Source organism: Sus scrofa, chromosome 10 (assembly GCF_054392235.1).
Source record: "Sus scrofa isolate SSC_HxYL_T2T_F1_AM1 chromosome 10, Sscrofa_HxYL_maternal_Yorkshire_Landrace_v2.0, whole genome shotgun sequence".
Lineage (NCBI taxonomy): Eukaryota > Metazoa > Chordata > Mammalia > Artiodactyla > Suidae > Sus > Sus scrofa.
The window spans coordinates 61,528,384-61,545,369 of record NC_139392.1 but is presented as its reverse complement, the minus strand read 5'-3'; the positions used below and the strand labels follow the sequence as shown (position 1 = coordinate 61,545,369).

Sequence of the window (16,986 nt, the reverse complement as noted above, 5' to 3'; positions counted from 1 at the left end):
AATAGAACTAATTTGCTACTGAAGGGCCATTATCCCAACCGCCCAGGCTGCAAGTTTGACTTCTCCTGCAAAGGCAAATGCTTTTGGAATATGAAATGACAAATGTCAAAAGATTATTTTCATTATTCAAAGCTTAAACTGCATCCCTTAAAATATTATCTGGATTTTTATGATTACTCTTTTGTTATCCTTCCTGTCTTCTTCATAGTCTTTCATTAGATCAGCACCAGAGGTGATCCACACTGATTAAAAATTATGACACTTCATTTTCATAATAGAGACTCATTTCAATTCTACAACCAAAAGAGTTTCAATGAATAGAAAAATCCTCAGTAAAAAGAGTGTCATCAAAAAAGAATGCTTTACAAATCTGAGCTGGCAGTCAAACCACAAAGAAATTTCTAAGAGGCTCATATTCTGACCACAGATTTATATGCTTTGAAATTATCTATTATGTAGAAACATTGTTTTCAGATTTCTCCCTGTCCTGAAGACCTTGGTTTATACACTCTTTCATTTACAAATGAGATGAAATTGTCTCCCATTGACTCTTAAATGGCCAGGGCGGCTTCCTCAAATGTATGACAAATAGGAGAAGGGTTGATAATCTGTGTAAATCCAGGTTTTACTCAACTATAGGTCCTAGGGGCTTGAAGCCAGAGTCAGATTCAGATCTGCCTCTTTGGACCAATGAAAATCCAGTTTGTATGATTATTAAAAAGGCCATCGCCCCTTAATTAAATTATGGTAAATCTTGAACTTCCTAGACTTTATAACTAGCGTATAGCGTAATCCTCTGTGACAGCACGCAAGTGAAGCTGTAGCCTTCCTTTCTCTGACATCTCATTCCCCACGATGTGTGGACAATCAGTATATTTGGACATTCTTAGTTTTCTTGTCTTAGAATATAAACTCAGTGAAGTTACCTCTGAGAGGCTGAATAGTGTCATGTTACCACATAGGGTCAGGTGCCAAACGGCCCGGGCTAACAATGCTGATATTACTGTATGACTTTAGAAATGAATGTGTATTCTCAAAAGCTTATTTCCTCATTATTTGAAAAATTAAAGTAGTTTTCACATCTAATTATAGGATTTTTGTGAAGATTAAAGAAATTACTATAAGGTAGAATGATTATAAATGTGCTTGACTCGTAGCAGATGCTTATTAAAGGTGTGGTGGTTTAAAAATTCATACTCAAGTTATTAAATAACAAATGGATAGAAAGTAGGCCCAGTTCTTAAGTGTGGCCAGACTCAGTGACTTGCTTTGAGTGAGTAGGGTTGTAGAAATGACCAGTCCTGGTTTCTGAGGCTAGGTCATGAGACATTCTAGTTTTCTTCTCTGTCTTTTCTGGATCACTTGCTCTGGGGAAAACCAGCTGGTATGTTAAGAGGACACTCAGGCAACCATACAGCAAGACACAAATGGCCTCCTGTCAGCACCCCATAAGGAACTGAGGCATCCTGTCAATATTCTGAATGAAGGGTAACATGCATACAGCAGGCAAGCTGTTTTTGAATGCCTGATTGATAGAAAATGTGAGACAATGAAAGTTTTAAACAACTAATTTTGGGGGGCAATTTGTTATGTAGCAATAGATAATTAATACAATGCCTTGGCTCTTGTTGCTATTATTTTCCTGATAATAATTCTCTAGACCCAGAGAACTATTTTTCAGCACTTGGTTCATGCTTATCTGCACAAAGAAAACACAGATGACTTAACTGGTGAATGCTACCAAACTTTAAAAAGACTTAACATCAATTCTTCAAAATCTACTTAGAAAAAAATTGTGGAAATACTTTATAACTCTTTGCATTAGGCAACTAATACTCTGATACCAAAACAAGATATCAGAAGAGTAAAACAAAACAAAACAAATTACAGACTAATATTTCTAATGAAGATAAGAAATTCTAAAAAAAAAAGAAAAACCTAGAAAACTAAACCTAGCAAAATATAAAAATGATTATACAACCTTACCAAGCAGGATTTATCATAGGAATAAAAGCTTGAGTTAACATTTCCAAATCATCAATGTAATATAACATATTACATCAGAATTGCAATAAAATATTATAATAGAATAAAGGACATTAAAAAACCATGTGAACATATCAAGAGCTAAATAAATGCACTAGAGAAAAGATAAGATAAACATGCTAAAAAATTAGGAGTGGAAAGGAACTTCCTCAATCTGATAAAGAACATCTATAGAAACAAACAAAAATGAAACCTAATGGTGAAATAAGATCAGGTAGACAAATATGAAGACTCATGTACCATTTCTAACCAACACTGTACTGAGGATGTAGGGAAGGAATCAGGCAAAAGCAAGAAATGAAAAGCATCAAGATAAAAGGAAAACTTAAACTATCATTTTCTATTGAGGATATCATCTTGTATAGAGAAAATCCAAAACAACACACAGAAAAAATTACTAACTCTAATAAACAATTTCTACAAGACTACACTGCAAGAAGAGCAATATGTAAAAATCAATGACATTTATACACACTCACATGTAACAATAAGAAAATGATGTAAAATGACTCCATTTAAAAAGACATCTAAAATAAATTAATTCTGAATAAAATTTAACAAAAATATGTAAGGTTTTTAACTCTAAAAAACCATAAGACACTGTAGCAAGATACTAAAGGATATCTAATAAATCATTAAAAGGTCCATGTTTATAGATCAGAGGATTTCCTATTGTTAACATGTCAATCCTCTCAAAACTGATCTAAAGAATTAATTTTATCCCTATCAAAATCGCAGTTTTCATTTGGCAATAATTGATAAGCTGATCTTGAAATTCACACAGAAACATAAGTGAGCCAGAATAACCTAAAAAGAATAACCTAATAAGAACATATTTGGAAGATTCATACTTTACTATTTCAAAATTTACTTAGATGTAAAACTTAGTTACAATATATGGTAATCAAGACTGTGTGATCCTAGCACAGAGAAGGACATGTGTTAATGAAAATCCTGGCTGAACCCCTACTTGCATTATCAAGTGATATTCCATTAGGAAGGCAAGAAAATGCCATGGTGGAAAGAAGAGTCATTTCAAATTGGTGTTTGAGAGCACTGAATAAAAGTGGTCAAAAGATACAAACTTCCAGTTATAAATAAGTACTAGAGATATAACATACAACATGATTAATATAATTGACATTGTTGTATATTATATATGAAAATTCTTAAGAGAGTAAATCCTAAGAGTTATCATCACAAGGAATTTTTTTTCTTTTTTCCTTTTGTGTATATATGAGATGGTGAATATTAACTAAACTTATTGTGGTAATCACTGCAGGATGTATGTAAGTCAAGTCATTAATTTGTATACTGTAAACTCATACAGTGTTGTATGTCAATTATATCTTAATACAACTGGGAGAAAAAAAGTAGTACTGGATTACTGGATACCTACATGAAAAAGAATGAAACTGGACCCTGACTTCATACTATACACAAAAATCAACTCAAAATAGACTGAGAGCCTAATTGTGCTAAACCAATAGAATTCTTAAAGGAAAGCATGAGTTAATATTTACAATCTTTCTTTGTGAAAGATCTTAGGTAGGACCACAAAAAGCACAAATGATAAAATAAATAGAAAATAATTCATCAAAATTAAAAATATTTTCCCCTGAAAAGATATCATTAAGAATGTACAAAGTCAACTGGAAGATGGTAAAATATATGCAATTATTATATCCAGGAAGAAACTTGTATCTAGAATATTTAAGGAACACTTAGAAGTCAACAGTGAAAAGAATAATAAACTAATTTTTAAAATGAGCAAAGGGCATGAACATACCTTTCCCCAAACATGGTATACAGATTGAAAATCAATACATTAAAAGACGCTCAACATCATTAGTCATTAGGAAAGCACAAATCAAAAATCACAAAGGGATACTATACTCACTAAGATGGCTAGTTTTTAATACATAAAATACAAAGTTTTAATGAGTATTGGAAGTAATTACAACTCTCAGAAATAGCTGATGGGACTGTAAAGTGGTGTAAACACTTTGGAAAATAGTTTGGCAGTTCCTCAAATGTTAAATGTAGAATTTCTGTATGACTTAGAAATAAAACTTCTATGTATTCATGACAGAGAAATGAAAGAAAAATATCTATATAAAAATTTATATACAAATGTCCAAAGATTGACTATTCATAACAGACAAAAACAGAAACAATATAAATGCCATGGATGGATGAATGGGTAACAAAATATATATGTTCTTACAAAGAAATATATTTGTTAGCAAAAAAGAATGACACACTGATACATGTTACAGTACAGCTGAACTTTGAAACTTAATACTGACAGGGATGGAGTAGACACAGGTATTTTTAGAAGTCCCAACAATGGACCACAGATAAGGAGGGAAATTTAGGGGACATTGAGAGATCACTGTAAATACATAAATTGCTCAAAAAGCCATTAGAACAAGGCAGCTTTGCTTCATTAGTGGAGCCTTGAGACTGCCTCAGGTTGTTGTGTGGGGGATGGGATTAGACCTGCATTCATATTCAGACCAAGGGCAAGAGTTTGAGGACCACCCTTCTGCAGATTTGAATACACACCTTACATGATACCAAGGAGGAGCTACTACTCTCAGAAAGGAGGAGGTGGGCTTTTCCAACCCCCATGCCCCTTGGAGGATAAAACTATAGCCCACTGGATCCTCCTGGCAGAGCTTCCATACCTTCCCGCTTGTATCTCTCACAAGTGTCCTATCTTAATTTGCCTATCACTTTGTCTCTCACTGAATGCCTTCTGCACAGAGACATGAAGAACCTGAACCTCAGTGAGTCCAGACACAGGGTGAGTGATTCTAATTTAAAACCTTGGGTTCAAGTCCCAATCTGGGTTTAGGCTGGGTTCAAGTCCCGACATGTGGACTCAAGTCTCTATCTGTGTTCTGGCTGGGTTCAGGCCATTAGTACTGTCAGTTTCAATACTACATTAAAGAAGTCAGTCCCAAATGGCTACTTTTTATATGATTCAATTTATACTAAATACCTAAAATGAGCAAATATCTAGAAATACAAAGTCATTACCTGAAGCTTAAGGCAAAGAGAAATCCAAGGTGAAGGCACATGGGTTTGAGGCTTCTTTTTGGAGTCACATGGCATTCTGTAATTAGACAGAGGAGTTGATTTTATAAATTGGTGAATATAGTAAAAAACACTGAGATTTACCTTTTTTTTTTTTTTTTTTTAAACAAGTGGCCGCACCTGCGGCATATGGAAGTTCCCAGGCCAGGGGTCGAGCCACAGCTACTGTAGAAGCAACGCCGAGTAAGTTATGTTGTGAGCCACACGGGAAGTCCGAGATTTACCTTTTAAATTTGTGAACTTTATGGCATGTGAATTATATCCTAATAAAGCTATTATTTCAAAAAAAAACCCACTATGTAATACCCAAAAAGCTCTAGATATATATCTATATATAGATATCTCTATATAGATTATACCTATATCTATGTATCTATCTATCTATCCATCTATCTATATCTCACAGTTTCTGTACTAAAATTGGTCACATAACTGTCCAATTAAAAAACAGTTTTTAGGAGTTCCTACTGTGGCTCAATGGTTTAAGAACCCAATAGTGTCCGTGAGGATGCAGTTTTGATCCCTGGCCTTTCTCAGTGGGGTAAGGATCCTGCATTGCTGCAAACTGTGGTGTAGGTCACAGATGTGGCTTGGATTCTGTGTTGCTGTGCTCTGTTTAGGCCAGTAGGTGCAGCTCTGATTCAACCCCTACCTTGCAAAACATCCATATGCTGCAGATGCAGCCATGAAAAGAAAAGAAAGAAAGAAAGAAAGGGGGGAAAAAAAGACATACATACAATGGAATACTACTCAGCCATAAAAAAAGAAATAATGCCATTTGTAGCAACATGGATATAACTAGACATTATCCTGCTAAGTGAAGTAAGTCAGAAAGCGAAAGAAAAATATTGTGTTAATAACATAACAAACTACTATAATCTATAGGCAAGATAAAGTTAAATAAATATTAGCAAATATATTGAGATGAAAATAATAAATTATTATATGACAAAATTTATGGGATGTAAATACAGTAGTTCTGAGGGACAAATTTAATATTTTAAAATGATCATGTCAGACAAAAAGAAAGTTTAAATACCCATGACTCAACTTCCTAACACACACAAAAAAAGAAAAAAAAATACACAAGAAAAATTTTGCATATTACCTACCATGGCAAGGTAACAACACCACCATAGCAATAATAACATCCTTCCATAGTATAGTTCAATGGAACAAAATCTAAAGTCTGGAACAAGCCCACGTTTATAGACATTTCACTTATGGCAAAGTTGCCACAAAAATTTATTATGAAAAGTATTTTACTTTTTCCTATGAATTGTACTGGAGCAAATATATATTCATATAGGAAAAAAAAGAACCCTATTCCTACCTTAAACCATATAGAGAAATTAATTTGAGGTTAATTATAAATTTTATGTTAATCAGATTAATATTAATACAAAGACGATCAACCTTCTAGAAGGAAAAAACATCAAAACATTGAGAGGGATATCTTCATGAATTTGGAGTAGCAATTTTTTTTAATATTAATAAACATAAATAGTAAAAGGATAATAATTCATAAGTACCTTCAATGATATAAATAACTATTTTTTTCCTATTTGGCCACCCCATTGCATATGGAGTTCCTGGGCTAGGGATCAATGCTGGATCCTTTAACCCACTGTGGGACCAGGGATTAAACCTGTGTCCTGGTGCTGTAGAGACACTGTTGATCCACAGTGGGAACTCTGATATAAAGAACTTTGCTCATCAAAAGAAATTATCCTTAAAGTAAATAGGTGATTCACAGAAAAGGAGAAGATATTCTGGATACATACATATGAAAATGATTTATATCCAGAATCATGAAGAATGCTAGAAATCATAAAAATGCTGAAGAATCAAATTTAAAAATAGGGCAAGATTTTATATAAGCACATTACTAATGAGTGTTTCTCAATGATTAATAAGCCTATAAAAAGATATTCAACATATTAATCACCAGGGAAGGGAAGGTTAAAACTACAATGGTATTATAGACCACACCCATCAGAACTGCTAAAATTAAGACAGATATGATGTATCAATGAGAAAGTAGTACTACTAGAATCTTTAGACATTGTTGATGGGATTATTAATTAGATTACTTTTGAAAAAAATGTTTAGAAGTATCTACCAAATCTAAATATATATAGCCACTATGACCCATACTACTCCCATGAAAAATTAGTGTAAAACTCCAGCAAAAGATATTTTCGCAAATATTTATAGCAAGTTTATTCATACAGAAAAAAATCAGAAACACAAAAATGTACCAAGAAAAAGACCGACAATTTATAATATAGAGGCATTCTACTACACAGCAATAAATGAAAGCTCTCTCAAATAATACATAATATGAATGAATATCAAAAGTATTATGTCAAAGAGGAAAACAGAAAAGAAGAAATAGAGTATTCATACTTTTATTTGAATTTCAATCCAAGTAAAAAAAAATATGATGATAAAAGCCAGGATAGTAATTATGATAGTTACTTTTGCAGTTACTGATGGTATAAATGAATCATCTGGGGTAGTGAAATTATTATGTCTTATTTTTTTAATCAAAATGAACAATACTGCAAAACAAACATATTACTCAACTGTGGATTAATATTGAAAAGACAATATAACATAAAAGCAGATCAAAAGCAAAATTTTATAATAGAAAAATGTTTTTTGCTTTTTTTAGGGCAGCACCTGCAGCACATGGATGTTCCCAGGTTAGGGGTCAAATCACAGCTACAGCTGCCAGCCTACACCACAGCCACAGCAATGAGGGATCTAAACTGTGTCTGCAACCTACATCACAGCTCACTGCAAGGCAAGATCCCCCACCCACTGAACAAGGCCAGAGGTCAAACCCACATTCTCATGAAGACTAGTAGGATTCCTTTCCCCTGCACCACAATGGGAACTCTGAAACAATTTCTTATATTAGAAAAAATAGAATTTTTCCAATAGCAACAATAATTCTAAGGTACTTAGAAATAATTTTTTTAAAATAACTAGATTTTCTAGAAAAAGTTACAAAGCATTTTCAAAAAAACAAACAAAACAAAAACATAGAGAAGACTCATGAATAAGTAGATATCATATATTCATGGGTGGCAAAATATAATATCTAAAAGATAATAATTGTTTCCAAAATTAATCTAGGTAATCAAAGTAATTTCAATTAAAATTTAGGGGTTTTTATATAATGATTTTTATTTTTTTCCATTATAGCTGATATACAGTGTTCTGTCAATTTTCTACTGGACAGCATGGTGACCCAGTTACACATACAAGTACCCATTCTTTTTTCTCACATTATCAGGCTCCATCATAAGTGACTAGACATAGTACTCAGTGCTACACAGCAGGATCTCATTGCTAAGCCATTCCAAAGAGAATAGTCTGCATCTGTTAACCCCAAGCTCCAAATTCATACCACTCCCACCCCCTCCCCCTTGGCAACCACAAGTCTATTCTCCAAGTCCATTATTTTCTTTTCGGTGAAAAGGTTCCTTTCTGCCTTATATTAGATTCCAGACATGTGATATCATATGGTATTTGTCTTTCTCTTTCTGACTTCCTTCACTCAGTATGAGAGTCTGTAGTTCCATCTGTGTTGCTGCAAATGGCATTATTTTGTTTTTATGGCTGAGTAGTATTCCATTGTGGATATATACCACATTTTCCTAATCCAGTTGTCTGTTGATGGACATTTGGGTTGTTTCCATGTCTTTGCTATTGTGAATAGTGCTGCAATGAACATATTGGCGCATATGTCTTTTTCAAGGAAAGTTTTGTTTGGATATATATTAATAAGTCCACAAATAACAAATGCTAGAGGGGGTGTGGAGAAAAGGGAACCCTCCTGCAGTGTTAGTGGGAATGTAAGCTGATACAACCCCTATAGAGAACAGTATGGAGGTACCTTAGAAAACTTTACATAGAACTACCATATGACTAGCAAAATTTAGGGTTTTTTATGAAACTTGAAAGGGTTGGGGAGAATTACTTACATCAAGATTTATAATAAAACTTTAGCAATGAACACAGCGCAATATTGCACTTAGGCTAATAAACAAATCACTATAACAAAAAACAAATATTATAACATAATAATTTGATATATGACAATTTATATCAGTAAATAGGTGGTAAATGATAGATTATGCAACACAAAAATGTGAAAAGCAAACATAACATTTAACAGACATTACAAGAAAATAATCTAACAATATTAATATTGCTAACTTACCTTCTTAAAAGATGAGACACAATTATAAAGAAAAAATAATGCCACATTGCAAATGAATGAGAAACATCATGTAACCAAAATATGTATTTCAAAGAGAAATTTTCTATGAAGTAATAATAAATCAGCCCAAGAACATGAATAGTACTTACAAAAGAGGAAGTTTATACAGTTGCTAAATATAATGTTTTTTTATTTTTCGTAGTGATATGTGAAAGCAAGTTAAAAGAACAGTGAAATGATACTCTACACATAATTTCAACTAATGATACTCAGAATTTGTTGATAAAGATGTGAAAAATAAGAAATTTTCATTTGCTTGGATAACGATTTTTCTAACAAAGTTGGAAATGATGTCTCAGGTAGAAGAAACCAAAGGGACATACCCCAAAGAAGCATCATTTGTGTTGGACCTGGATACCAGATCTTGAAGAGTCAGGGGATAACAGGAGAGAGCTTCACAGTAAAAGACTTCTAAAAAAGCAAAAACAAAACAAAAACCTTTGCAACATTGTAGGGATAAGTTCCTCCACCAGGTAAACTGAGTATTATCCTTCTACTATGAGGAGCCTCTCAGATGGAAAAAGATATATATACTAAAATTATTTTTATGACCTTGGTGTTTAGATGACCTCGCATATTAAAAAACAGAGGTGAAACAATGGTATCTGAGGTCCTTCCTAGAGACAGCAGACAATATCCAAAGCTTATCTCACCAAATGTTGCTTTAACCAGAAATGATGGGCTTTATTTTTGTATGTCTTAGATTCCGATGTGTTATTTTATTTTAATATAAGACTGTAGTGCAAATAATCCACTTTAATAACTACTTTTTCATATACATATAATGCCAAAAGGAAGGTTTGGGCTCAAGATTTCCAAGCCAGGTGATTGAATGGCTGGAATTAGAGATAGGATTTCCTGATTTTCTCTTATATTCATTGGAGAAAAATCTATGTAAAAATAAGTGAGGACTACAGAGTAAAATGAGCCAATGCACCTATTTTATGCATCTTTGTCCTGCGTATATTCAATCATGAAAATGTAGGAGCCTCTGCAGAGGGAACACTATGGGCAGACAGATCTGATAAAGCCTTATAGACATATCTTGTAAATTAACTCTGACTGACAGTTACAGTTAAAATGGAAATTTGGGGAAAAAATGGCTGGAGTGAATTTAAACAAATTTCTAGTTTTTTTAATTTGAAGATTTTAACCTGCAACTTTTATAGTGCTTCCAAGTTACAGATAGCTTTCTCTCCTCCTTCTTCATACTACACTCCAATCAGAGGGCTATACTGCAGTTCTCAAACACATCATCCTGTTCGAGGCTTCCTTTCTTCCACAAGCTATGTGCAGCCTGTGATTTTTTTCACTAGTTTTACCTCCCCATAAAGCTATCTCCTATCCATTCTTCAAGCTACAACATAAGCAACTTTTTCAACATAGTTTGGAAGTCCTAAGCAGAGGAATTAGGCAAGAAAAGGAAATAAAAGTTATCCAAGTTGGAAGGGAAGAAATAAAACTCATTATTTGTGGATGACATGATTTTATACAGAGAAAATTCTTTTGTAGAGAGAAATGATGGCAACAAATGTTAGTACTAATAAAAAAAAATGCAGTAAAGTCACAAGCTACAAAATCATAATACAAAAAAACAATATTACATTTTTATATACTAATAGACTATCAAAAAGAGAAATTATGGAAAAATTCTAATTAAAAATGTATCAAAAATAATAAAATAACTAGGAATAAATTTCATCAAAAGGTCACAGGCTTAGACTGAAAACTATAAGATACTGATGAAACAAATTGAAAAAGACATAAATAAATGTAAATATATTCCATGCTCATGGGTTGAAATAATTAGTATTGTGAAAATGTTTATTAGACCAAAGTAATCTATGGATTCAATTTGATACCTATCAAAACCCCAGTGGTATTTTTCATAGAAATAGGACAAATAATCCTAAAATTTGTATGGAATCACAAAAGACTCCAAACAGCCAAAGCAATCACGAGAAAGAAGAACAAAGTTGGTGTTATCATGCTCCCTGACTTCAAATTATATTACAAAGCTATTGCAATCAAAACAGTATGGCATTGGTATGAAAACAGACATGTAAATCAACTAAACAGAATAGAGAGCCCCAAAATAAACCTACACATGTATGGTCAATTCACTTACAAGAAAAGAGGAAAGAATACACAATGGGGAAAATACAATCTCTTCAATATATTGTATATAAATTGGACAATCACATACAAAAAATGAAATTATGACTACTACTTTACACTATGCACAAAAATTAACTCAAAATGTATAAATACTTGAATATAAAGATGCAAAACAATGAAACTTTTAGAAGAAACCATAGCTAGTAAGATCCTTGATATTGGTCTTAGTGATTTTTTTTTTTTCCAGATCTGACTCCAAAGGCAAGGGCAATAAAAGAAAAAAATGAGCAAGCAAGACTACGTCAAACTGAAAATTTCTGCACAGGGAAGGGAAGCATCTGCAAAATGAAAAGGCAACCTAGTCAGTGAGAGAAGATATTTGCAAAACCTATATCCATCTAAGCATTAATATCCAAAATACATAAAGAACTCATACAACAGAAAAACAGAAAATCATACAATTTGATTTAAAAATGGGCAGAAAATTGAATAGACATTTTTCCAAAGGACACAATAGATACCCATAGCACAAGAAAAGATAATCCACATCACTAATCATCAGGGAAATGGAAATCAAAACAATGAGATGATATTGTTAGAAAGGCTGTTATCAAAAAGACATTACATAACAAGTATTGACAAGGATGAGGAGAAAAGGAAACTTGTATGCATTGTTGGTATGAAGTCAAACTGTTGCAGCCTCTACGGAAAGCAGGATGGGAGTTCGTCACAAAATCAAAAATAGAGCTATCATATGATCCAGCTATTCCACTTCTGAGTATTTACCCCCAAAATACTAAAGCCCTAATTCAAAAAGATATGTGTATCTCTATGTTCACTGCAACATTATTTATAATAGCCAAGTTATGGAAACAAACTAAGTCTCTGACAATGGATAATGGATAAGATGTGATACATGCATGTACACACTCACACACACACACACACAAAATGGAACATTACTCAGACATATAAGAGAATGAAACATTATCATTTTCAATAATACAGATGGACCGTGAGAGCATTATATGCTAAGTGAAATAAGTCAGGCAAGAAAGACAAATACCATATGATCTTACTTGTATGTGGGATCTAAAAAGGCAAAACAAATGAAAATACACAACAAAACAAAGAAAACTAATATATACAGAAGACAGATTAGTGGTGGTCAGAGGGAAGTGTGTTGGGGAATGGGTAAAATTGGTGATGGTAGTCAAGAGATACAAACTTCCATTTATAAAATCAATGTCATAGGTACATAATATTTAAAAATGCAACTTAATGTTGTCTTTATAGAAAAGTTTATCTAGTTTTATTTAGACATCCATATATTTTGCTTCCATAGCACTATGCCCTTTATCTTATTGTAAAATAAATATTTATGAATAGTTTCATGCCTCTCATCAGGCAGAGAATTAAGTTAATACCCAATACCATATGGTATTCTGTGTTCATGTACATGTAGTAAACATTTTTTAAATAAATATATTGAAAAAAGAGGTTAAAAATACTATGTGGGAGATGTATGAGTGATCACTGAATAGAATTGCCATTTATGTGGTGTCAAATTAATTAAAATTTAAAACATAAGATGTTTTAGTCTAGTCATAAAGAGTGATCAAATAATAGAGACTTAAACACATATATTTATATTAGATACATTTTATGTAATTTGAAGTAATCACCCAATATATACCACATCAGACTATAAATATCATACAAGGAACATTTTATACATATATGTATATATGTGAAATTCATAAACATGTCACAATATGAATTATTATGACTAGATGAGTACATAAATATATATAAATTATGAAGACATATTGAATCAAAATATGTAGAGATGGGCCCAGAAATCAGGCTATCATAGCTCAAATCAATCACTGACCACATTGTTCTTATCTATGGATGGTATATGATTAACAGTAGAACATCAGTACTAATTATGAAAAGAATATACAGATTATTTTATTATAAAAACACCAAGAGGTCTATAATAGTATCTTGGACACACTTTTCCTTCAGTGCTTACCTTCTCCAGACACTGTTGACATTTTTACTGGATTAAGTACATTTGACTGAGAGCAGTTATAGGCCAACTACAATCCAATAAGTTAACTTTTTTCTTTAGCTTAGAATATTTCTCTTTAGCTTAGAATATTCCTCTTTAATAATTATTTCCCAAGATAACTTCCTTAAATAAGATTACTGTCAAAGCACATCTTGTCTTGAGTCTTTCTGTAGACTGGGTAAATTTAATTCTCTTCCTAAATTCAATTATTTATATTTCTCCCCCAAACTCTGTGAGAAAGACCTCCTGTATATTTTTATTCATTTTTGTATATAGTAAATTCCACTGTAGTTAAGCTTTGTGCTACAGTGATGTTTGACAGGGACAATCAGGTCATCTTTTTTATTTTTATTTTTTGTCTTTTGTCTTTTTAGGGCTGCACTCGAGGCATATGGAGGTTCCCAGGCTAGAGGTCTAATCTGAACTATAACTGCTGGCCTACACCAGAGCCACAGCAATGCCAGATCATAGCCATGTCTGCAACCTACACCACAGCTCACAGCAACGCTGGATCCTTAACCCACTGAGCGAGGCCAGGGATCAAACCCTCAACCTCATGGTTCCTAGTCAGATTCATTTCTGCTGAACCATGATGGGAACTCCCAGGACAATCAGGTCATATTATAGCCAGACATTTATTATTATCTTTTATGGCTGACTGATCACAAATTAAATAAAATTTACATGAATGTTCTGCATAGCTCCCCACAGAGACCGATCACGCCCTACCAATTGACCAGAAGAACTGTATCTAGTTGGTCATGCACTGCCATACATATTTTTTTAAGTGAAAAATGAATTATTTCCTCTGTGGGATCTTGGATTTGAGTTTGCATATATTTTAGCAATAATTGTTTGGGTAGTAGAATTATGCAAAGAGGTAAATAGTTTCTGACTCAATTAAAACTGGATTGCTAGTCTAGTTGGTCACTGATTTTTGAGTCATTTTTTCTTATTGCCAAAAGAAAGCTATAAAAAGGTAATAATTATTCCAATAATCCTCCCAGAACAGATTTTCTGTGTCAGTGATGACTTACAAGAATCAGGTGTTTTAGAGATGCAACTGCCTTCTTCTCCTTTTATATTTTTTCAAATATAGCAACATAAGCATATCATGTATATAGCAAGATGGCACTCATTTTATTTCTCAACTCCTCTAATCCATGTAGAAATGTTAGCTTGGTAAACCCTGAATATATTTCAAGGAAGTTCCAGTGAGAAGAGTAGAGATAGAGATAGAAGTCTAGGAAATTTTTTTTTTCTTTTCAAAATGAATAATGCCTATGGTCATATATTTTTAAGATGGGTAAAATATTAATTGTTTAACTGTACAATGTCTATGACAATTTCACATGGTAACATTTATGAGGAATAACTTAGCATGAGAAAAGGCATAAAAGCAGCAGAATTTTCTCAACTTATTTGATTTCGGCATCCTGTTTTCAAGGAACACTTCTATTGACTAGTGTTCTATGAAACATATTCTGGGATAAATTTATTTAATGGCACAAGCAGTTTGATGACCAAGTCCAGTTAGAGGCATGCAAGGAATTAAAGCAACAGGTTACAATTTACAATGAATATCATGCCCAGTAATTTTTGAGTGAAGGAGACCCATTCATGCCTATGATCAGAGTACACAGACAGAAAACAGGGTCAATGATGAGACTGAATTGGAGAGTGTGAAAAAGCAAAAGAGTTAAAAACATAAGATTGATGAAAAATAAAGAGGAACAAAAGAATCATGTAATATAAAGTATACATTAAACATAGCATGAACAGTACAGTGAAAGCAAACAAACCTAGATTAAAACCTAGACTTTATAACTAGGTTACTTTGAGAAGTAAAATAAACTCTCTGACTTCTTTGAGAATAAATGGGACAACTATATCACAAATATTTTTAAAAAAATTATATAAGCCACAGGTTGGCACATGTCACTGGGCCAATAAAAAACTGTTATATTTATCACTTAATGTGTAATATTAAAAACAATGATTATTTTCTGACCTAAGTGTATATATTCTTAAAATGGTAATTATGTACCCAGTGCTATTTCTTAATTTTGTAAGCATGTATTTGTAGCCGTAACAGTACTACTGGAAAAACTGTGGCTGGTCTATGTAAATCTACCCCTATTGCTGACAGTGAACCTGGTGGTACAGCAGACAATTTATGGGAAAAAGAAAATAAGAGCAAAAAGTAGAAAGATGAGAAAATCACAGAGTTTGTTATAAACCTGGCATTCCTTTCTGGACATTCATCTCATTATCTATATAATAGGAGGTGAATATAGTGACAAAGTACTGATGTAGTTAAATGTGAGTGATTTAGCTAAAGTCTTAGCGATTTCAATTTTATCGGCTATCACAACTCTTCCGAATAACAAAACTTTCAGTGCTTTAGCGATGGTCTTTAAGGAGAAGAGGATAAACAAACGTTCCATGATTGTAATATATGATATGGAAATCCCAAAAAAAGAAAATAATACAAGTCACCGTAATACATGAACACATTTTAGAACTCTCAAGAGCACTGATTTTATCCGAGTACTTAATAGCTCAGACCTGTCCTGTAGATCTCTTTCTCTCCTCTCCTACTGGCCTTATTTTTTTCTCCTGGGATGATTTTTTTACCTTTAGTTTTACCTTTCTTTACTATTCTTTATAGAAGTTTGAATTTAATAGGCAGAGTTGAACATATTCAGCAATCAAAACTTTAACAAAAAAAAAAAATTAGAGGCAATTATTATTCATTTTGCTTCAGACATTCTTTTCCTTTGTAAAATTCCTGGACATCAAGGGAGACTGTTACCCTCTTAGTCCCCCTTTTTTCAAATGGCTAAAGATGTTCTTGAAACATGGTTAAAAGTCAATACACTGTTTAAAACACTGCATGAGTTCCTATTAGATTAAAAAAAAAAAAGTGAATCCTTCCCATGACCTACCAATGGGTGTCAAACCAGCTTCTAACGCTTTCTCTTTGTCCTGCCCCCTTGCCTGCTGTGTAGCTCATTGCCCTTGGGGTTGAGGTCCATTTCCTTAAAGAGAATTTCCCTAGAACCAATAATATAGCTCTTTCCACTCTATTGTTCACCGTACCTTGTATTCAGCTTTCATTATATATATATGCGTATATATATGTGTGTGTGTGTATATATGTGTGTGTGTGCATAATTGTTTTTCAGATTCCTTGCATGACCACTGCATTTTAATAACATAAAAGATTCATGGAGTTCCCCGGTACAGTGGATTAAAGATCTGGTGTTGTCACTGCTGTGGCAGAGTTTGATCCCTGGTCCAGGAATGTCCTGAGGCCATGGTGCAGCCCCACCAAAATAAATACATA

General features: G+C 33.0%; 1 protein-coding gene across 5 annotated transcripts in view; it reads right to left on the bottom strand.

Annotated features, from left to right (window-relative positions):
- LOC110255677 (uncharacterized) overlaps positions 1-16,986 on the bottom strand; it is a 1,749,062-nt gene that overhangs the window by 1,504,216 nt on the left and 227,860 nt on the right. For 3 of the 5 annotated variants that reach the window (XR_014817781.1, XM_084979941.1, XM_084979940.1), the window contains exons 4-5: positions 9,766-9,853; positions 5,092-5,167 (exon numbers count right to left, since the gene is read on the bottom strand). Coding sequence is in view for 4 of the 5 variants with exons in the window: in XM_084979941.1 (XP_084836067.1) it covers positions 5,092-5,166 (75 nt within the window). In the remaining variant the exon portion in view is untranslated. The remainder of the gene's footprint in view (positions 1-5,091; positions 5,168-9,765; positions 9,854-16,986) is intronic. The other 2 variants (XM_084979938.1, XM_084979939.1) reach the window with 1 other exon arrangement.